The 22,775-nt window shown below is 42.0% G+C and overlaps 1 protein-coding gene and 2 pseudogenes across 9 annotated transcripts in view; 1 reads left to right on the top strand and 2 right to left on the bottom strand.

Moving 5' to 3' along the window:
- LOC143269243 (disks large homolog 5-like) overlaps positions 1–13,676 on the top strand; it is a 97,907-nt gene extending 84,231 nt beyond the window's left edge. For 7 of the 8 annotated variants that reach the window (XM_076554310.1, XM_076554306.1, XM_076554305.1 and 4 more), the window contains 4 exons: positions 1,023–1,154; positions 1,786–1,969; positions 11,457–11,572; positions 12,790–13,676. In XM_076554310.1, the coding sequence (XP_076410425.1) occupies positions 1,023–1,154; positions 1,786–1,969; positions 11,457–11,572; positions 12,790–13,000 (643 nt within the window). In that variant the 3' untranslated portion in view covers positions 13,001–13,676. Of the gene's footprint in view, positions 1–1,022; positions 1,155–1,785; positions 1,970–11,456; positions 11,573–11,851; positions 11,936–12,789 lie in introns of all 8 variants that reach the window. The other variant, XM_076554311.1, reaches the window with a different exon arrangement.
- Positions 13,488–22,471, bottom strand: LOC143269249 (nitric oxide synthase-interacting protein pseudogene; annotated as a pseudogene). Its single transcript, XR_013045665.1, has one exon. The product of XR_013045665.1 is annotated as a nitric oxide synthase-interacting protein pseudogene (transcript).
- LOC143269286 (SIN3-HDAC complex-associated factor pseudogene) lies at positions 16,372–16,699 on the bottom strand (annotated as a pseudogene).
- Positions 22,472–22,775: the final 304 nt, after the last annotated feature.

Here is a 22,775-nt window from a genome sequence, read left to right as displayed (position 1 = left end):
TTTTCTGAGTGCATCTGAGAGGCAGAACAGAAGCCTAGTTGGGAGTGAGATGGGGATACAGGCTGCCCTGCTTCCTCCAAATGAAAAGCAGAGCTTGTGGCCTGAATCACAGTCTGGGGATAAAGGCAGTAGTGTGTGAGCTCTTACATGCATTTCAAGAGTCTTTGACAGGTGTTGGCTTATGGAGATGCTATGTGCTGTGAGTTTATGGTGACTCTTTGTTCTGACCAGCAGGAGCTTGGGTGCTGGTGGCTGTTGGAAGCAGCAGGAGGGGCCAGGTGCCATCTCAGTGTGTGCTTGAAGGCTGAACTTCTTCACTGCTCCTCTCTGGTCTTGATCCTTATACTCTGAGACAATGCTACCTCCCTACATTTATTTGGCACTGTGTGTGTGTGTGTTTGTGTGTGTGTGTGTGTGTGTGTGTGTGTGTGTGTGTGTGTGCATGTGTACCCAGTCCTGGCAGTTGGAGGTCTCTGGCAGGACATGTGGTTCTTCCTGTGTCAGGAAGTTTCCAGGCAATGTCAGTAACTCACTGTGAGCAACAGTGTTCTTGGCCTGTGTGCTCATGTTGGCAGCCCATTGGAATCCACTGGAGACTTATAAATTTATCCTTAAGTTGGGTCTACTCCCTGAAAATACTGATTATGTGATCTGGGCATCCATATAGCAATAGGAACCTGGGATCAAAAATCCCCATTCTGAAGACACAAACAACATTATCATACGTTTCTGGTGGGCCCAGACTTGTGACACAGACCCCTGAGGACTTCTTGGAGAGCTAATCATTTCCTTCAGACCCAGTGATGGCACTCATGCAGCCCTGGTTCACTCTCTTAGCACCACCTGACTGCTGGTCTGAGGCCAGGACAGCAAGTTTAATAAGCACCACATTGTCTTACTTTATAGGTTCTATAATATGACATCAACTGTGCTGGGGTAGTTGAGGGCACCACCTGAATTCATATGGTCATTGGGTCCTGTGTTCATGGGGTTCTTTGTTCCTGGGCCATGCCCTACCACAGGCTCAATTTCGAGCTGGAGATGCTGAATATGGAACATAAAAAAGTGATGGTGGACCTGGAGAAATTCCCTAGTGAGATAAGTGAGGCCTTGAACAAGTGCAAGGAGTTGACCGAGGAAACTGTCTCCTGCAGGTGAGTAACTGACTTCACTGCAACCCCATTACTTGGGAGTGACTGCTTTTTACCATGTTTTTGTCTTTGAACCAAAGTGAGGCCTTTTGTTCTCGCCTGTCTGCCCCATAGCAAGCAGTCTGCCTTGTGCTCTTGACTTGGGCCTCTTGGACCAGTTTTGCTAAGAGTGAAGTGTCCCATCATTGTCCTGCCAGCCTCAGAGGCCTCTAGATAGAAAAACTATTAGCACCATGATGGGGTACCAGGCATGTCTCTGGGGCTTTGGCAGGGCTTACAGAGCTGGTTCCCATGGGACCCACAGGTGGAATCTATTCCCATTGGATCTTCTGTTCTCCATCAAGAATGTTTACCCTCTACCTGCTGTTGTTTTCCCAATACCATGAACAGTTAAGCACATGTTGGGGGAGGCAAACCCTGCTCTCAGAAGTACATGGATCCCTTTCAGTTTCAGGGTTTTCAGAAACAGTCTGAGTCTCTCTGGAATTTGGCTCTTCTCTGGCTTTGCCAGCTACTAGGTTATGCTGGCATGGCTACAGTGGACTCTAGTCTGGGATTGGGACCTTGCAGGGATGATGTGGGAGTGGCATATGGAGGCTGGATGGGGCTCACCTTGTTCTTTGTGGTGGTTCAGCATCCTTCACAGCCAGCTCTTGAGTGAGAGGACTCATCTAAAGGAAAAAGTGAGCATCTTGAGAGAGAAGAACCGAAAGCTGAGGGGGGAGCAGATTTCACTACAAGAGTCCTGTGAGGAGATGAGGAGGCTCTGTGGGGAGGCCCATGAGAAGATCTATGACCTCTGGGCCAAGGAAAAGCAGGTAGGCTGAAGTATTGTGTGCAGGCTGCCCACCATCTTTAATCATACAGATGTGCATTCACACGCAAACACACACACACACACACACACACACACACACACACACACACACACACACACACACACTCATGGGACCATCCACCCACTTATCCATCAGATCACCAACATCTCATCCAATTGTTGCTTTCTGTGATCGTTCCTAAGTCTTTCTGGAGAGTTAGCCTCTTATGAGATCACAGGTTGGAAACAGCTTTGAGGAGCAGTGCCCTGTGAAAATGCCAAAGGAGTGGTTCTCATTGTCATCCTTTTTGTCTTCTCTCATATGTTACATCTCAACATCAGCTCCCCCTCCACCCCTCCTCCCACTCCTTCACCCCCAGATCCCTCCTACCCCAGGTCCACTCCTCCTTAATTTCCCTTCAAAAAGTTGCAGGCCTCCCATGATTTTATTTAATTATTAAAATAACATTGAACCCCGGGCTTTGCAAATGCTTGTTACATATTCTAACAATGAGCTATATACCCCATCTTTTAAAATCTTGATTAATGGTCACACCAAATTGCACAGATTAACTTTGAACTCACAGTAGAGTTCAGACTAGCCTTTAATATTCAGTTCTTCTGTCTCAGCCTCTGAGTAGCTAGGATGAGGGGTGTGCATCACAAACTCAAACCTAGTCTAAATACTTCAATTAAAATTAATAGTTAAACCAAATGTCAAAGGTCAATGGATTACAAATATGTGTTTTTAAGACATAGGTGCTAAATTATTAGTGATCTCAAAAACATCAGTGAAAATATAATTTAGATGTGTCATCATTAGTAGACAGGTAGCTTTAAAAAAATAACATAATGGTTGCTTTTCAAGAATATTTCTTGGGAGTCACATAAATGCCAGGAAGTAAGCTATACTTGGAACAAACAAATAAGATGTCTGTCCTGAAGGAACTGAGGAAGTTATTACCTTTTATCCATCTCGTACATTCCAGCTGCTTTTTGCTCTGAGCAACCAACCCTCCAGCTCTTCTTGTGTCTGAGACCTCTAATAGAGGATTTTCCTGCAGGAGGCAGCATCCAAACCCTCCTGTTGATTTGTCCATGAAATTCAGTCTCCACAGGAATGGCAATCTTACCTCCTGCCCATTATTCACAGCCTGCAACTCACTGCTATATATGAAAATGATTATATGCCATCAAATCATAGGAATTTCGGCTCCTTGTTAATATTTTAGTGGAAGGAAATTTTAAGCTTTCCCTTGGGTAGATACTACATAGTTAATAACTATTTTAGAGTGTTATAACTATTAAACAATTTATTTTTATTTTTATTGAGTGAATATTCTCTTTTTTACTGAAAATAGATCATTCTCTCATACAATAGTTCCCAACAGTAGTTTCCCCTCCCTCCACTCCTCCCAGTGCCCACAAACCTCCCCTCTTCCTCAGATCTGCTCCCCCTTGGCTTCTTTTCAGAAAAGAACAGGCCTCCAAGAGAAAACAGCCAAACATGACAAAACAAGATAAGACCAAACAAAAATAAGACAAGACAAAAGCCATCATATAGACTGGACAAAGCAATCCAATAGGAGGAAAGATGTCCAGAGAGGAGGCAAAAGAGTCAGAGACAAACCCACTCCTACTTTTAGGAGTCCCATCAAAACTCCAACATGTACGCAGAGAAGCTGGTGCAGATACATGCATGCTCCATGTTTGCTGCATCAGTCTGTGTGAGTTCATGTGAGCTCTGCTTATGTGATTCACAGGGCCATGTGACCTGATAGAGAGTTTCAATTTAGACTCCCACTTCCACACAATGACTGGCTGTGGGTCTCTGCACCCATCTGCTGCTAGAAGAAACTTCTTTGATGACAACTGGCAAGACACCAATCTATGAGGATAGCAGAATATTGTCAAGAATATTAGCAATTATTTTATTGATTTTTTTTGTAGTTACATTTGGTTCTACCCTAGGTCTGTGGGCTATTTGGTCTCCAGTTCCTGGCTATCCTGGCAGTGTAGGGCATGGACTGCTTTTCCTTCCATGGGCCTCAAGTTAAACCAGACATTGTATGGCCACTCTCTCAAGTTGTGTGCCAACATAGCCCCAGCACATCTTGCCCGGAGGACAGACTATATGTTGAGGTTTTTGCAGCTTGGTTGGTGTCCATGTTTCTCTTTCTATAGCCTGCAGAGTACCTTTCCAGGCCAAACAGAATAGAAGATAGGGGTGAGAGCTCCATGAAGGCAACATCTTGATCTCTCTATGTTCAATGAACTGTGTAGATATTGCCCACAACAATGGTACCCCACTGTCAGTTTTCAGAGACGAACACTTTGTCCTAGCATCAATCTGGGTTGTTAGGGAGATCCAGAGAATTCCCTTACCAACAGTTCAACTGACTGCAATCCAGTCTCACCACTGGAAGCCTTGCCTGGCTACAGAAGACGGTCAGTTCAGACTCTGTACACTCCACTACTAGGAATACTCACTAGGATCACCCATATAGGTTTCAGGAAGTTTTCTCTGCACTAGCTTTCCACAACATGCTCTAAAGGCCCCCAACTCCAGCTGTCTCTCCCCATACTCTCTCCCTCTATCCCTTCCCCCTAATACATGATCCCTTCTAATCCTGCTCCCACTAACCCCAAATCCCCCTGAAAAATATATTCTATTTTTCCTTCCCAGGGAGACCCATGTGTTTCCTCTAGAGACTTCTCTTCATCTAACTACTTTGTATCTGTGGAATGTAGCTTGATTATCCTTTACCTAACAACTACTAATATACTTACAAGTGAATACAAATTATACTTGTCTTTCTGGGTCTAGGTTATCTCCCACAGGATGTTTTTTTCTAGTTCCACACGTTTGCTTGCAATACCAGTTGGATATCATTTTATACTCCCTTGTGTAAATGAACTACTTGTTCTTTATTCATTCGTCCATTGAGGGACATCTAGGTTGTTTCCTGTTTGAGGTTATGAATAAAGCCACAATGAACATATTTGAGCAAATGTCCCTGTGGTAGGATAGAGCATCCTTTGGTTACATGTCCAAGAATGGTTTACCTGGGTCTTGAGGTAGATCAATTCCCAATTTTCTGAGGAAATACCATATTGATTCCACAGAGGCTGTACAAGTTTGTAGTCCCACCAGAAATGGAGGAGTGTTCCCCTTGCGACAAATCCACACCAGCATGAGCCGTCACTCCTGTCATTAATCCTAGCTATTCTCACAGGTGTAAGATGGAATTTCAAAGTAGTTTTGATTCACATTTCTCTGATGGCTAAGGTTGTAGAATGTTCCAGTGTTTCTCAGTTATTTGAGATTCTTCTTTTGAGAATTCTCTGTTTAGATCTGTACCCCATTTTTTAATTGGATGTTTTTGTTTGCTGATGTCTAGTCTATTGAATTCTTTATATATTTTGGATATTTTCCCTCTGTCAGATGTGGAGTTGATGAAAATCTTTTCCCATTCTATAGGCTGCCATTTTGTCCACTATTGATGGTGTCCTTTGCCATAAGAAGTTTCTCAGTTTCATGAGGTTATTTTTAATTGATCTTAGCTCCTGTGCCAGTGTTCAGGGCTATTCCCTATATTCTCTTCTACCAGGCTCAGTGTATCTGGTTTAATGCTGAGGTCTTTCATCTACTTGGCCTTGGGTTTTGTACAATACAGAGAATATCAATCTATTTGCAGTCTTCAACATGCAGACATCCAGTTTGACCAGCACCATTTTTTGAAGATGCTTTCTTTTTTTCCATTCTTTCTTTCTGGATTCTTTATCAAAAATCAGATGTCTGTAGGTATGTGTATTTATGTCTGGGTCTTTGATTAGATTCCATTGATCAATGTATCTGTTTTATGCCAATACCATGTGGTTTTATTACTATAGCTCTGTAGTACAGCTTGAAATCAGGGATGGTGATACCTACAGCAGTTCTGTTACTGTTGAGGATTGTTTTAGGTATCCTAGTTATTTTGTTTTTCCACATGAAGTTGAGAATTGTCTTTTCAAGGTCTTTAAAGAATTGTTGGAATTTTGATGGGGATTGTGTTGAATCTGAAATTTCTTTTGCTAGAATGGCCATTTTTACTATGTTGATCTTTCTGATCCACGAGCATCAGAGAGCTTTCCACTTTTTGATATCTTCATTTTCTTTCTTCAAAGACCTGGAGTTTTTAAACATACGAGTCTTTTACTTACTTGGTTAGAGTGACCACAAAACATGTTATAGTATTTTTGGCTGTTGTAAAGAGTGTTGTTCCACTGATTTTTTTCAGTATGTTTATTATTTGTATGTATTTGTGCTAATGAATTTTTTAAGATAATTTTGTATCCAGCCACTTTGCTGAAAATGTTTTTCAACTGTAGGAGTTCCCTGGTAGATTTTTTAGGGCACTTATATATACTATCATATCATCTGTAAATAATGATATTTGTATTCATCCTTTCCAATTTGTATCCTCATGATCTCCTTCGGTTGTCTTATTGCTCTAGCTATATCTTCAAGTTCTCTATTGAATAGATATGGATAAAGTGGACAGCCTTGCCTTGTTCCTCATTTTAGTAAAATTGCTTTGAATTTCTCTCCATTTAATTTGAAGTAGGTTATATGCTTGCTGTAAATTATCTTTGTTACATTCGGGTATATCCCTTGTGTCTATAATATCCCTGTGGTATACCCTAATAAAACTTTCTGGAAATCAGAGAACAAGACAGCCACTGGATTAGACATAGAGGCCAGACTGTGGTGGCACACACTCCTTACCTTTAATTCTATCACTTAGGAGGTAGAGATTTGTCTGGATCTGTGTGAGTTCAAGGCCACACTGGAAACAGCTAGGCAGTGGTGGCACATACCTTTAAACCCAAGCCTTGAGATCTCATGTCTTTGCTTGGGAAGGACACTCGCCTTTAATCCCAGGAAGTGAAGGCAGGAAGAAGAAAGGTATATAAGGCATGAGGACCAGGAACTAGAAGATTTAAGCAGTTCAGCTAAGACTCTTTTGAGTGAGGACTCAGAGACTTTCAATCTGAGGAAACAGGATCAGCTCAGGAGTTGGCGAGGTGAGGTTGGCTGTGGCTTGTTCTGTCTCTCTGATCATTCTGGCTCCAGGCTTTTTATTTATTATAAGACCTTTTCAGATTCATGTAACATATCTCCAGGACTTTTATCATGAAAGGGTATTGGATTTTGTCAAAGGCTTTTTTTTGGGGGGGGGCATTAATTAAAATAATCATTTTTTCTTTCAGTTTATTTATATGGTGGATTACATTGACTAATTTTCATGTTGTACTGTTCTTACATCTCTGGGTTGAAGCCTACTTGGTCATGATAGATGATCTCTTTGATATGTTCTTGGATTTGGTTTACAAGTATTTTTATTGAGTACTTTTGCATCTATGTTTGTGAGGGAAAATGGTCTGTAATTCTCTATGTTGAGTCTTTCTGTGGTTTGGCATTCAAGGTAACTGTGGCCTCATAAAATGAATTGGGTAATATTCCTTCTATGTTTATTTTGTGAACTAATTTGAGGATATTGACATTAACTCTTCTTTTTCTGGATGGGAGAGTTTTAATGACTGCTTCTATTTCACTAGGTGCTATAGGTCTATTTAAATTGTTTATCTGATCTTGCTTTAACTTTGGTAAGTGGTACCTATTGAGAAAATTATCCATTTCTTTTATATTTTCCAATTTGATGAAGTACAGGATTTAAAGTATGTCCTTGTGATTCTCTGGGTTTCCTCAGTGTCTCTTGTTATGTTCCCATTTTTGTTTCTGATTTTATCAATTTGGATATCCTCTGTCCATCTTTATTTAGTTTGGATAAGGATTTATCTATCTTGTTGATTTTCTCAAAGAACCAATTCTTTGTTTTATTGATTTTCTTGTGTTGTTCTCTTTGTGTCTATTTTACTGATTTCAGCTATGAGTTTGATTATTTCTTGCAGTCTACTCTTCTTGGATGTACTTACTTCTTTTTGTTCTATAGCTTTGAGGTGTGCTATTAAGTTGCTAGTAAGAGATCTCTCTAATTTTTTAATGTAGGCACTTAGTGCTATGAACTTTCCTCTTAGCACCACTTTCATTGTGTCCTATAAGTTTGGGTATGTTATGTATTCATTTTCATTGAATTCTAGAAAGTGTTTAATTTCTTATTCATTTCTGTTTTCCCACTTTTCATTCAGTATAGAGTTCTTCAGTTTCCATGAGCTTATACGCTTTCTGTTCTTTCTGTTGTTGATATCCAGCTTTAATCATGGTGGTCTGCTGGAATGCAGGGAGTTATTTCAATTTTCTTGTGTCTGATGAGACTTGCTTTATGTTTGAATATGTGGTCAGTTTTGGAAGAAGTTCCATGAGGTGCTGTTCAGAAGGTATACTCTTTTGTGTTTGGGTAGAATGTTCTGTAGATACCTGTTAGGTTTATTTGGTTTATAACTTCAGTTACTCCAACATTTCTCTATTAATTTTGTCTATATGACCTGCACACTGGTTACATGAACATTGTTGAGATTGGAGTATTTAAGTTCCCTAATATCAGTGTGTGAGTGTCAGTGTGTGCTTTAAGCTGTGGTAGTGTTTCTTTTACAAAAGTGGGTGCCCTTGTGCTTAGGGCAAGCCTTTAAGAATTAAAATGTCATCTTGGTGGTGTATACTTTCCCATCTCTTTTGATTAATTTTGAATTGAAGTCCTTTTTGTTAAATATTAAAATGGCTACACCAGCTTGCCTTTTAGGTCCATATGCTTGAAATATCTTTTTCCAATCCTTTCCTCTGACATAATGTCTATACTTGATGTTGAAGTTTGTCTCTTGTATGCAGCAAAAAAAAAATGATTCCTGTTTTTTTTTTTAATCCATTCTGTTAGTGTTTCTCTTTTTATTTGGGAAATGAGACCATTGATACAGAGAGATATCACATGATTAATTCCTGTTATATTGTTGTTGTTGTTGTTGTTGTTGTTGGTGGTGGTGGTGGTGGTGGTGGTGGTAGTGGTGGTGGTGGTGGTGGTGGTGTGTGTGTGTGTGTGTGTGTGTATGTGTGTGTGTGTGTTGTTTATATTCATGTTGAGTTTGTGTATATATTTGTGCACTTTAGAATGTGTGTGAACCTCTATGTGTACGTTCACCTGCTCATGGAACATCTTTAACACTGATAGAGACTAACTTTAATGAGAAAATCCTGTGCCAGCTTTGTTGGAAACCATGTAATCAAACATCACATGGAGCTGCCCATCTTTCTGCATGTCCACACAGCACCCTAGAACAAACACATAAAAACTGCTGTAACTAAAAGTCTTTCAAGTGTTCTCAGAGTCACAAATATTTATCAATATTAAAAACAAAAAATTTAAAAAGTCAGAAAAGAAATCCTTTGGAGAAAACCAAAGGAATGGGGTACATTGTGGTGATTCCCTTGCAGGCTTTACAACAGGGAGGGGAAATGATCCATGAAAAGACAATAATGAAACTTGGCTCAGCCCAATTTTATTGCGACCAGTGCTGGAACAGGACTCCAAGAGTCTGGACCAGATCATTTAACTTTAGCCATATGTTAGCACAGCTCAATTTTTGAAAAAAGTATTCAGATAACAATTAACTCAGTCCCAAGTCCACAACAATTTAAGGTAAGTTTACATTGAGATTCCTTACAAAGTATATTGGACTTTTTTCACAAGAATGGGTACAGTTGACACATAGATGGTGCCCACAATTTAGGCTGTAGGGAGCATGACTGAGGTAAACATAATACCTATGGGCATCAGGATTAGCCACCAGTAAGATAACATAGAAGTCACTTAAGCTGCTGTAATGCACAAGTGACTTCAGTCATAAGGGTAAGTTTATGGTCTAAAAGCATTGCTCAATATTCAGGGGACTAGGTCTTGTATTAGTAATAACATTGATTCTGTGAGATATGGTAGAGCCTGTCTCAATAGACAGCAAAGGGTCACCAGGTTATAAAATGACATTATTCCTAGCATTCCAGGAAGAGCAGCTGTGCTCCTCATTCCATTGAAGATGTAAGCTGTGTGTTTAAGTTTCCTGGCTTCTCCAGTACTTACCTGTGTGCACAAGGCTTTTTGCTCTCTACAGTAGATGATGGTGAGGAAAGAGCTGGTGAGGCATATCACGGTGCCTGAGAGGTAGGAAAGGCTGGATGAGGGTTTGTGTCCCTTCTCTGTTCTTAGTGAATGGTGACTGCCCACTGGATGGCCAGGTGCCGTCCCTCACCCTGCTTTATTCTCAGTCTCATGGCCTACTACCATTTTCTTTCCACCTTGGCCTCACCATTGCTGAGTTGACCTTGGCTTTGAAGCTTGGCCTGAATTTTATTCCCTGAGAGATTCTGAATTTGCAGGGGTGCTTGTGGTTTTATCTCAGCTGAGCAGAAGTTCCATAGCCATGCTGAGATTTGAAAACAGGGCTGTCTCAGTGCATCCCACTTACGCTCATTATAGTCTAAAGCACTCACCCTCTGCTGTGTCTGCAGCATTCAATAACTGATTTTATTCCAAAATTGTTAAGTCTGAGTTAAAATGGGCCTTAGGGAGGGTTAGGAGAAATAAAGAGTCTCAGACATTGCTGGTGTTGTAAAATGGTGTAGCCCCATGAGAAGCTATGTACAATTTTTCAGAAAGTTGAACTGCAGTCCGCAAGTAACCCAGTGATTCTGGAATAGGAAATCAATTGTTCACAGAGAAACTAGCTGACACCAGGGTTGTAGCAGTCATCTTCAGAGCAGCCCTGAAGTCACAACTATTCCGATACCCATCATCTGTGAGTGTAAACGTACAATGTGGTCTGGGCTTTCCATGGAATCTTGTTCAGTAAGAAATAATACATGCGATCATTTGTGACTTAGTCAACCTTCTCTTATTCAAACAAATCCCTGACACAATCACCTTACAGGGAGGAAAGGATTATATTGGCACCTGGTTGAGGATTTTCTAGTTTCCTGGGCTCATTGCTTTGTGTCTGAAGTGAGGCAGCCTGTGGTTTAGAGAGCTCCTTTTGGAGGAAGCTGTTTACCTTGGAGACACTGGGAAGCACTGGGTGAAGCTATTGGCTGCTTCACCACCATCCTGTTGTCCAGTGCTGGGGATCCAAGCCTTTACTGCATGGACTGGGGAACTTGATGAACAGGCACGGCTTATAGGCCAAACACCCCACAAGTCCATTTTTTTTGTGCACTGGGTTTACAAGGTTTGTGTACTTCATTGACTGGTCTGTCCATCCGTCCTGCCCACTGTGTTCTTCCATCTAAGGAATGTTCAGTTTCTTCTTAAATGTCCTGGGTGATCTTTTCTTATATTAGCATTATCTGGGAAACTAAACATGTGAATGCAATGTAGTATGCTTGTATGTGTACACACTTGTACGTGTGTGTTCAAGAGTGTGTGTGTTTAGGAGTGTGTGTGTCTGTGTGCATATGAGTGTTCAACCCTGCACTAAGAACATAATCTTCTACTAAACAGAAGCAGGAAAGATTGGAGGAGAGACTGCAATACCTGCTGAAACAAAGAGATCTGGTCACCAAGCACAAGGTCTTGGCAGAAAAGCTGCAGCATTACTTCACTGTCTCCCAGATGAGGTAGGACCCCAGGCCAGGAGGGAGTGGCACTCAGTAGTTCCCCTCTACCTGAATCTCTGTCCTATTTGGATTTCTGCCCATCTGCATGGCCTTTCAGTCACAGCCAGGGAAAGAACATCTGAGTGTATGAGCTGGTTCAGTCAACAGAAATGTCTGTCCGGGAAAAATACGTATTATCCTTAATCTTGCTAGAGATTGTGTCCCCTTCTTCGTTTCTGAGCTCTCATATGTCCTGAGTTCATTGATCTTTATGTCTCCCCACACATGTTCCTATGGCAGCCCAAACCTAACAGGGAGAGTGTTAGATGGAAGACAGTGTGCCCTCCTGCCTCTTCATTTTCCTTCAGGATGGCACCTTTAGAGGTAAGGTGCAGATTTGCATGGAGCCCCTTCTTACTGATTACAGGCTTTCTGCAGTGTGCATCTGTTTGCTGTGAGAAAGTTTCTCTGGAAATAAGCAGGTTTAGAGTTTGACAGGTTGAAGCCAAGGAAGTTTCTGTACTGCAGGAGTAAACAGAGCCTGCACACTGCAGTGTTGTGTAGACACCACTAGAGGGCCTCATACAGTTAGGTTCCAAGGTTGCTGAGTTGCCTGGCATCTGTTCAAGGCCATGCATATCTCTCCTGAACTGTGACTCTGACATTGCTATGCTGCTTTTTTTTTTTTTTTTCAAAATAATGTATCTGAACTATTGGAGAAATGTGCTGGTTTCTTTTTGTTTGTTTGTTTTTGTTTTTAGTTTAGGTGTGTATTTCTCAGTTCAATCTCTAGCAATTTTTAAAGGCTGAGAAAAAATCCAGGGCCAGCTGCTCTCTGGCCCTTCTCTCTTGAGGAAGAAAGGAATAAGCTCAGCTGAAAGGTAATGCTGATTGTCCAGCTGAATGGAGCCGGTGGGGACTCAAATGCTGGCATGGCAGGTCCCCACCAGGCCTGTTTCCAGCTGCCTTCCTCTCCTAGGTCTAAAACACTCCAGCATGATCTAGAACAGGCCACAGCCCAGGGTCAGAGCCTGCTGCAGACAAACCTGCTTCAGCAGGGACACTAAGTGTGCCAGGCATAGGAGCCACCATTGACTCCGTCCTCTGCAACCATGGCATCCGTGGGATGGTCTTTCTTCCTTCACATTGGTGTCCCGTGAGTGAATAGGCCCTGGTTTTTCTAGGCCATAGCAGAGTTAGGATGCTTATGGGAATAATTGCCATTCTTTCTCTGACAGCACCACTTACGAGAACTCCACTCTAGCATCAACACCTCCTCAACAAAAGACATCTTGTAGCTGTGAACTAACCAGTGAGGAAATTCCCAACCTACAAGCAGGGGATCCATGTGTCTGTTGGTGCATTGTTCCAGGAGAAGATAAATCATCAGAAAGAAGCTTGAGTTACAGAGGACCTGCCAAGATTACTCAGAACCCAGCCATCTATTAACAAGTGGTCCTCAAACGGGGCACAGCAGCATGGGGAGGGTATGTTGGTGAGCCAGAGTTACTCTGTCAGTGTACTCTCCATGTCTTTCGTAAGCTGTCTGAGTCCTCCACATGTGGTGAGAAACCTGACAAGAAAGCCTGCATGGCTGCCATGCTGTTATCTATACATACCACATGGAGAAGAATAGGATTCCCTCCCCAGGGCAATGCTGAAGCCAACTCCATGTCACGCGAAAGTGTTGCTGAAGATGACGTACCGCAGAGACTACAGCACTCCCTCACACCTATGTGAGTCAGTTATCGGGTCTTCCATAAAGAAAATGACTAGGGATTCTCCAGCTTCGCAGCCTGGACTGGCATGACTGGTCCTGAGAAAGAACTTACAGAGGAGGTCTGAGTCATCTTTGTGCTTTGGAAAGCCAAACGTGCTCCATTGATTTGTTGGGTCTAGAGTGGAAGAAGATTTGTAGCTTAAATTTTTGGAGAGGTCTTTTCTTTGCTGGGGTTTTGTTTGCTTGGTGTTTACTTTAGTTAGAAATTTTGTTACTTTTTGTTAATTATTTTATTCTTGTCAGTGTTTTAATAGTTGGCTAAATATATACACTGCATTTACTGACTGCCTTTTAAAAGTCCCCACTGAAGACTTTTTATGAATAAAAAAGCAATTTTCAACTCTTCACTTTTACAACTCTTCTTTACTCAGGCATGGTGTTGCACTCCTGTAACTTCAGAACTCAGAGGAAGAGATGAATCTCTGCAAGTTCCAGGAGCCTTGGCTACAAAGTGAATTCCCATCTAACCAGGGCTACATAGGGGGTTGACACCTTGAATGTGGATAGCATGGTCACCTCCAGTCTTCATGACCTAGCCTTTATGTTAACAGCCAGATTTAGAGAATGTAACAATGATGAGCTTCTGGAAAGAAAGGAATCTCCCTTCTGCACTACATTAGTCCTTTCCCCACGCCCTTTCACAATTGCCCATTGTGGTTCTGGGATAGCAAAACAGTGAAAGTGCCCTTGAAACGCATGAACAAAGTTTACTACTACCCACAGCAGAGGGGAGCTGCTGAACTGCAAGTGTGAATACTGGAGATGCCTTCTGACCTCTCACTCCTTAAGCATGACTGTTACATTGGGGAGATGTAGAGTAATGACCTGCTCTGGCTCTGTCATCTGCTTCCATTAGGAATACTGTGAACAAAGCCTGAAGGATTCGTTCAAAGCTCTGAAATGGTGTTTCCCGTTGGTTTATGACACAAAACATTTGATAAAATTCCATAAGGCTGTCTCAGATAGGTAACTCAGAATACCAATTCCATCTGCTAAATTTAAGAAGTATGAGTTTGGGGCTTGGGGAGATGGTTCAGTAGTTAAGAGCACTTGGGTTTGGTTCCCAGCACACATAAGGGGGCTGATATCCATCTGAAATTCTAATTCCAGAGGACCCAATGACTTCTTCTGACCTCCGTACCAAGCATGTCTCTGGTACTCAGATATACATGCAAGCAAAACATTCACACACAAGTATACATAAAAGTAAAATAGGTGAGTATTACCAACTAACTTAATGCTACTTAGCAGATGAAAAGCTTCATCTACTTTTACTTTTAAATATTATCTCCAGATTTTTCTCAGGCTACATCAGAATTCACTATCCTACTTTGGCATCAAATACCAAGGTTGTTTATTTTATTTTTTCTAATAAAACTAAATTTATTCAATACCCTAGAGTAATGGTTTTGATAATAACTATCCAAGAGTATAAAAAGTATGACATATTTGTAGATTTCTAGTATATTAATACAAAGTGCATGCCTAGATAAAGTATGCTTACAGGCAGAGTTGAGTGGGAGAAGACGGAGTTGAGGTCTAATAATAAATATATAAATGCAGAAATAAAGATGATCAATCATTAGGCAGTCTGCATATGGTGGCTTGACTAGGTAGGTTTTTCACAAAAGGAAGAAGCACACAAGGTAAAACTGTAAAACTACAGGTTGTCATAAACCGTGGCTCTCCTTGTTGTGAAACACTAACAGACTTTAAAATTCCAGTTTTCAAAATAATCATGAGTGACAGAATACTAAGGCAGCATGTACCCTTCCCTCTAAGAGATGTCTGACATGGCAGTGTTGTTTTTTCCTGAATTTTGAGAAGAAGCCATTGGACAGCTTCAGGAGCGTTCTGTGGAGAAACCCTCTCTGAGATCTTAATGTGAGGCATTCCATTCAGCTGCCTGGATGTTCAGAAGCCCAACACCAAGAAACCAACTCAACTAGCCAACTTAATCTCAATATACAACTCTTCTCTTAAGTCTATTTTAAATAGTGGGAGAAAAGCAACAAAAGCCCAAATCGTAATAAGGTCAAGACAAGGCAAAGGGCTACTCTATAGATAAAACCTCCACAAAGGTCAACTGAGGAAATCCAGAGCTAGAACTGAATCATATAGATTTCAGTGAGTCCCAGATAGTCATTTAACAGCAATGTCAATTATTTACACACTGCAAGTTCTCTAAGAAATGTGCCTCAAGCAGCATCAGCTATGCCCAGTGCATCCCCAGGACTTACACATATTAATAAATGTTTCTAACCATGTGTTCTCTGCTGTATGGTGATGTTTTGATACTATCCATATAGGACCTTGCCCATCCTACAGGCTTGCCTTGCCCAGAAGGAGCTCCGGTTCTGTTTTAGAAGATTCACATAAAGTCTTTTTCTCAAATATTAAGATGAAGGGAGGTGACACAATGCTACCTGTTTGTTCAGAAATTGCTTCCTCTTCCAAGCTATTTGGAGAAATCTCAGTCTCCTCTGCTTAATAGTCAGTGATACAGGTCTGAATCATTAGAAGTTTGGTAATGCTGAAGCATTCCAAAATTTTTAACTGTCTCTAGAGGCAGATCATGCTACTGAATTATGACAAATTATAATGAGGAAAAATAAGTGTAGCCACACATTTAAAAATGACTCAACCACAACCTTTCCACAGAAAGACTAAACTACATATGGTTTATCATAGAACAATCGCACCTCTAGCCCCTGAAATCCCCTTATTTCATTCATTTGGGGTTATTAAACAAGCAAAAAAAAAAAAAACACTTAAAGAGTACTTTACAACAGCATCCAGCTTTCCTATGAAATACTCAGCATCTTAAATATTATGTACACTTTTTTTTCTTGCAGTAAGCTAGACACTGGCTTCTGAGTTTGTTGAATGGGGAATGGGTAACACATTAAAACTGTTATATAAAATGTCTTTTGGCAGAATAATAGGTATCCAAGTTAAAAATAGGAGGGTCAGTTTGTTGCTTTATGTTCTTTTCAAAGTTTAAATCAATCTTTGTTCCCTTCTACATGAACTTCAGTCACTACTCCTGAGGGGAGATGGGGCGAGGTGCCAGTCCCTCCTCCTCAGGCTTCTCGGCAGCTGCTTGCTTTGTGCTGCAGCAAGGCTGGAAGAGATGGGTGTCAGTGAGGACTTGGCCAAAACTGCCCTTAGAGATGATCCCACAACGTATTTTCTGCCTTTTCCAGTAGGTAATATATAAAAAGGAAAAACTGGAGTCCTCTTAGAGCCTTGATCTGATGGTTACTGAAGCAGAGAGACTGGGCCGGAGAGGCACTTGAGGTGCTATGAGCATCAGGATTGTGGTGTTTAAATTCCTTCTGCAGTTTACTGATGTGACTGCTTTTCATCCTGTTTCCAGATAGAGTTCTCACTTTTTTGATTTAAATGTCTTTAGACTGGGTCCTGCCCTTGTGTCTACAACATGATTCCAGTTTTTTGTTGTTGTTGTTGTTTTTGCTTTGTTTTTCTGGATCTGCTGGCAACTTCTTCCATCTTTTCACAAGAAGCACACACACACTGCAGATGTCTTGTGCAACCCAAAATAGCTCTGAAAATACTTTTTGTAATGTTTCCTGTCCATGAACCAAGAGCTAGAGGACTTGGCTCTGCGGATACAGCATTCCTCTGTTCTTCAGCACATCTTTGGCTTGTGAAAACCAGACATATTTCCTTCTGGGCAATAGCTTCCATGTGCATCAGCATCCACACAGGGCAGGCTGCACCAAGCCAACTGTAGCTGGAGAGCTTTTCTCTCCGGGTCCCACCAAGTCTCGCCAGTCCCGGAGCCCACTTATAAAATAAACACACAGACACTTACATTATTTAAACTGCTTGGCCATTAGCTCAGGCCTATCATTTATCTAGCTCTTACTTTAGCCCATTTCTATTAATCTATACTTTGCCATGTGGCTCGTGGCTTACTGTACCTTACATCTTGCTTGTCCTGGTGGTGGCTCCAGGCAGTATCTCCCTCTCCCTTCCTGTTCCCTCAATTCTTCACTCTGTAAGTCCTGCCTATACTTCCTGTCTGGCTACCAGCCAATCAGTGTTTATTTATACGGTGCCCACAGTGAATCCAGCAAGTTTGCTGATTTTATATGCTACCTAAGTTAAAAAAAAATTCTAAAACCTACCCAAATAGTATAGGCTAGAGGGGTAATGAAACAAAATGTTGAGGCAGATTAATGATTTAAAAAAATGTAAATGTGGGAGGCAGAGCCAGGCGGATCTCTGTGAGTTCGAGGCCAGCTGGGCTACCAAGTGAGTCCCAGGAAAGGTGCAAAGCTACACAGAGAAACCCTGTCTCAAAAAAACCAAAAAAAAAGTAAATGTGTATATACTTGTCAAAAGTTCTTAAAGTGGTAGTGTGGAGCTATTTTAATGGATGTAGCAAAAGAGATGGAATTGAACCATATGGAAAAAAAATGAGTTTGATGGGAAATTTGTCAACCTTAGATATACTTCATTGTTCTCATTCATTGTTTGCCCCTCATTATGCAGTTTATTTTAAGAGAACGAAAACAACCCCCCATGTTTATAGAACTTTTATTATCTCCCTCTGTTTTGTAGTCAGAAGGTCCTATGGTATATACCTATGGTTACTTTACCATGATATGGACCATGTGGAAAATAAAATAAAGGTGATTGAGGAACAAAGATATGAACATGTTTTCATCAACTCCTATTTAGACATCAAAAATAATCCATATCATGAGGTGTGGTGGTGCCTGTCTTTAATCCTAGCACTAGGGAGGTAGAGGCAGGATGCAGTGTTTGACACACACCCCAAATGTTAGTTTCTGCCATGCCGCAGCAGCCTGCATCTGCTGCTGCCACCACAGCAGTTACATCATCACTTGTCATCAGGTTCTGTCCACCCTCAGCTCTGCCACACGTGCAGCCTTAAAAATGCCCGGCAGGCACAGCTCACTCCCTTTCCATCTCTCTGCCTTTTTCACATCTCTTTTCTTCTCCTCTCTCTTGCCTCTTCTTTTCTTTCTTGTGTCTCTTCTTCCTCTTGTCATTCTGTCTCTCTAAGTCTCCACTCCGACACAGCCCTTCACACTTCCACTCACCATTCCCCAATGAACCTCTTTGCACTAACTGTTGCTGGTGTTGTGTGTTGCTTAGTGGCATACCTTGGCAGTACCTGCTGAAAGGTACTCAGTATCACCTCGCTTTCTTTTTTATATATCATTTCACCAATTACTTAATTTAATTTAGTTTATGTGCTTTGGGGTGTGGGATAGGGAGAGATATGCATGTGGAGTTAAGAGGACAACTCTTTGGAAGTCTTTTTGAGAGGATGCCAGGGTTGCAGCCATCTTAGAGAAGGGTCAGACAAGGGACAACCAGATGATCTGCTGCCCCCTCACCCCTAGACAGTCAGGAGCTGCACACCAGGCATTTCCTGCCATGACCTAAAGGATATAACATAACTGGCATAATAAACAAAGCGCCAGATATGTCCTCTGAGATATTTTCTGCTGTTATAGATTGTATACCATAGCTGTCATAGTGAATGAGTTTCCTGCAGATAAAAATGGGATGCCTAGCTATCAGAGGAAATGGATCTGCTGGTCAAATGGATACAATAATGTAGATTGCTAGAGGACAGGGCAATTTCCTTTCAGTTGCAACTCTCTAATCAGTTCAAACCAAGCATCTCTAACCTGACATAAGCACCAGTCTTGAGCTTGTAATGCTATAGAGTTGGAATTCCCCTAGATCTTCTACCCAAACCATTAGAAAAACCCTGCTTGAGTGCTACTCAGGGTCTCTCCTGCTCTGCTGCATCAGATGGATGGAGATGCCCAAGTTAACTGGCAACAATAAAGACTCTTTGCTGGATTTTGGTCTCATGAGGGTCTTTGGGGGACTCGGGGTACAACATGATCCATCCTGCTACTTTCTGGGATTCCAGGGTTGAACATGAATTCTCTGGTCTGCTTGGAAATGCCTCTCCCCAATTGGCATTGCTAGTCCTCAAACAGTTTCTTGAAGAAGAGCTTTTTTTTTTCTTTTGCAATTTTATTTAAATTCCAAGTAAAGTTTTTCTGCCTTATTGTTGAATTTCAGACTTGATAGAAGAGCTGACAAGATGGTTCAGCTGGCAAATTAGGCACTCACCACCAAGACTGATGATCTCGGACCCACATTTTGGGGGGCAGATTACCAATCCCTTACATTAGTTTCTGACCTCTATACATGTACTGTGGATGCATGTCACACAAGTGCACAGAAATAATAATAGCAATAATAAATCTAATTTAAAATTGATGGAGAATATTGTTATGCCTATCTCACAGAATTTTAACTTTTACTGAAGCTGTATGTCAATAAAAATTATGTTGATTTCTATATTTTATAAACCCCAAATCTGTGTTAACTTTGTATTAAGATTAAAAAATAACAAATATGCTTCTAAATTTATTTAACTCAGTTGTGCTCTGTTATTAGCTGCCTATGTCTAAACATGAAAAAGAGCACCAGACTTTAGTTACAGAGATTATAATGCAGTACTAACACTTGCTTCTAAAACAAACATGATTTTGTCAGATGACTTGCAGGGTGTATTCAGAAACTAAGGCCAAACAAAAATCCAGCATCTTTCCAAAGAATCCATTAAGGCCCAGGAGCTAACTAGAGCAAGTATACAAAAATGCTTTGAACTCAAGGTGAGGTCAAGGTCACCGGGTCTTATGAAAGCAGCACAGGGTGATTGATGGCACAGAACTCAGAGCCTGGAGGCAAGGCAGGGTCTCCAGAGCCAGGGCTTTGCTAGCCTTGTTCTCAGACATTCACTCAACCTCCCAGCTTTCATTTCAGATGGTGAGATGAGAACTGCTGGAGTTGGCCACCTTCCTTCTTTGTGATTGTGAAGAGCATTAAGAGTTCTAAAAGCAAATGACCGCCATTGTTAATTCTTAATTACATGCTAATTGCAGGCTGAATGTCCCTTATATGAAATGCCTGGGATCAACAGTTTCAGATTTCATAGCATTTTGTATTTCAGATGTTTTTAGATGTGAAATGCCCAATCAACCAGTGCAAGGTAAGCATGGGGTGCACGGGGTGGTGGTGGTGGTAAATTTAATTATATATAGAGAGAGTGAATTGAATTATGTCAGTACCCACTTTTGATGAGATTTATTTAACAGGTTTCAGACACGCTTCAGGGTATGGAATCTTCTGTGCCAAGTACAGTAGCATACATAAAAGAAAGAAATACTCAAGTTTGAGATCAGCCTGGGTAGCTAGACTTGAAAGAAAAAGAAAGAGGACAAGATAGACAGATAGAAAGATAAATATAGATAGATAGATAGATAGATAGATAGATAGATAGATAGATAGATAGATAGAGATAGATAGATAGAAAGATAGATAGATTGATAGATAGATAAATAGATAAAATGAAAGATTAAAATCTCATCTTGGCCACTTCTATCCCTGATAATTATTTACCAATGGGGTCCTTGCTGTTCTCTGGAGCTTATATTTCCAGATAATTCCAGTATGTGCCCTTTGGCAGTGAAAATCTTGGAGAGTCCTAAGACCTATCCAATACATTCTTATGAAATCCTTAGGTTTTGAAGGATGCCCTTCCTGAGGAGAAGAACAACTCAAATGCCCAGAAGAAGCCAGGATCTTCTTAGGACTACTTCCATTCCTGGTTCTTAACGACATTACTGTGTTGATGAACTTTAACTTATGTGTAACAACAGCTCTAGTTTTCCTGGAACTCGCTCTGTAGCCCAGGCTGGCCTTGAACTCACAGAGATCTGCCTGTCCGCCCAAGTGCTGAGATTAGAGGCATGCTTTCCCACCACCTGGCATTAAATTGTATCTTTTTTTTTTTCCACTCACAGGCAGGTTTATTAGGTCTCAGCTCAGGCTTGCATCACTGGCTGAGACAGCTCTGCCTGTAGCTTCACTCCTGAGCCTGCAAAGCCTGTACCGCCGCGCTGCAGCATGATGATATCACGTTCTGTCAGCGGATCCCCGTTCACGGGGTCCACCATGTCCTTCCGGATCAGTTTCTCTACACACTCCAGGGTGACCAGAGCCCCAGAGGGCCGCAGCACTGCACATGGTGTGGCATTGCTCAGGCTGTCTCGGGTCACAGCACACACGTAGCACTCACTGCGTGTGATGAGTCCCACGCGGTCTCCAGAGTCGTCGAGCTGCGTGAAGCGCACTGGCATCAGGTCCGACATGTATAGAGGCTTCCCAGACATCGGGCAGGTCACAGTGCGAGATGGTTTTTCCAGCTTGGTGGCCTTTGCCTCAGGCGTCAGTGAGGGAATCCAGAAGCTGGGCAGCGCTTTGTTCTTGTCCTTGCCTGGGGGACCCGCACTGGCCCCTGGTTGCTCACCATCGGTGTTGGGTAAGGTGGCAGCTTTGGGCATGAAGGGGTTGAGGGGCCGGCTCACGATGGCAGCCTCCTTCTCCAGGAAGCCTTGAACTTGGTCCTGGGCTGCAGCTCGCTGAAGCTGTTTCTGCTCTTCCCTCCGGGCTGCTCGCTGCTTCTCATAGGCCTTCATCTGCCGGGCAATCTCTTTCTTCTGGTGTAGGATGTACTCCAGGATCGCCTCCCGTTCGTACAGGTAGCCATCTGGGGTGACCACAGGATCATGGCAGGGCTGCAGTGAGAGACAGCAGCAGTCAAAGTCCTTCACAGCGTCCCGGCTCAGTCGGATGTTCCGGGTCCCATAGCCTGAGGCCGCTGCGTCCTTCTTCTCATGGTAGGTGTAGACAGCCCCTGTGGTACAGTTCTTACTGTGCCGCGTCATCCTCACAAACGGTTATCCGACCCGTCGCTGCTTCTACTGTATTGTGATGACACATAAAGTTCCATTTAATAACACACTGGGAAATAAATGTAGATATTGTAAATTTTCTTTCAACTGGGATTTCTTACAAAGAGTAATTGTTTCCTCGACAACTCCTGATCAGATCCTGTTTCCACGAATCTTCAGACTGAAGCTTCTGAGTCCTCGCCAGAATGGATCTCAGCTGAACTGCTGCTAAAGGCCTAAAAGCTGAAAAGGCACTAGTTCCTGGTCCTCACACCTTATATACCTTTCTGTTTCCTGCCATCACTTCCTGGGATTAAAGGCGTGTGTCTTTGCCAAGCAAGACTTGAGCTATCAAGTCCTGGGATTAAAGGCGTGTGTCACCATGTCTGGTTGTTTCCAGTGTGGCCTTGAACTCACAGAGATCCAGATGGATCTCTGCCTCCCAAGTGATAGGATTAAAGGTGTGTGTACCTCCATTTTCTGGCCTCTATGTTTAATCTATTGGCTGTTCTATTCTCTGAACCTCAGATAAGTTTATTAAGGTACAAATATATCAACCACAGAACTCCCTCTCCCAAGTGGAAGTAGTGTGGCTTATGGGTGGAGTCCGTGCCTAAAACCTCAC

Source organism: Peromyscus maniculatus, chromosome 18 (assembly GCF_049852395.1).
Source record: "Peromyscus maniculatus bairdii isolate BWxNUB_F1_BW_parent chromosome 18, HU_Pman_BW_mat_3.1, whole genome shotgun sequence".
NCBI lineage: Eukaryota > Metazoa > Chordata > Mammalia > Rodentia > Cricetidae > Peromyscus > Peromyscus maniculatus.
The sequence above is the reverse complement of the archived record's forward strand: the minus strand, read 5'-3'. Positions and strand labels throughout refer to the sequence as shown.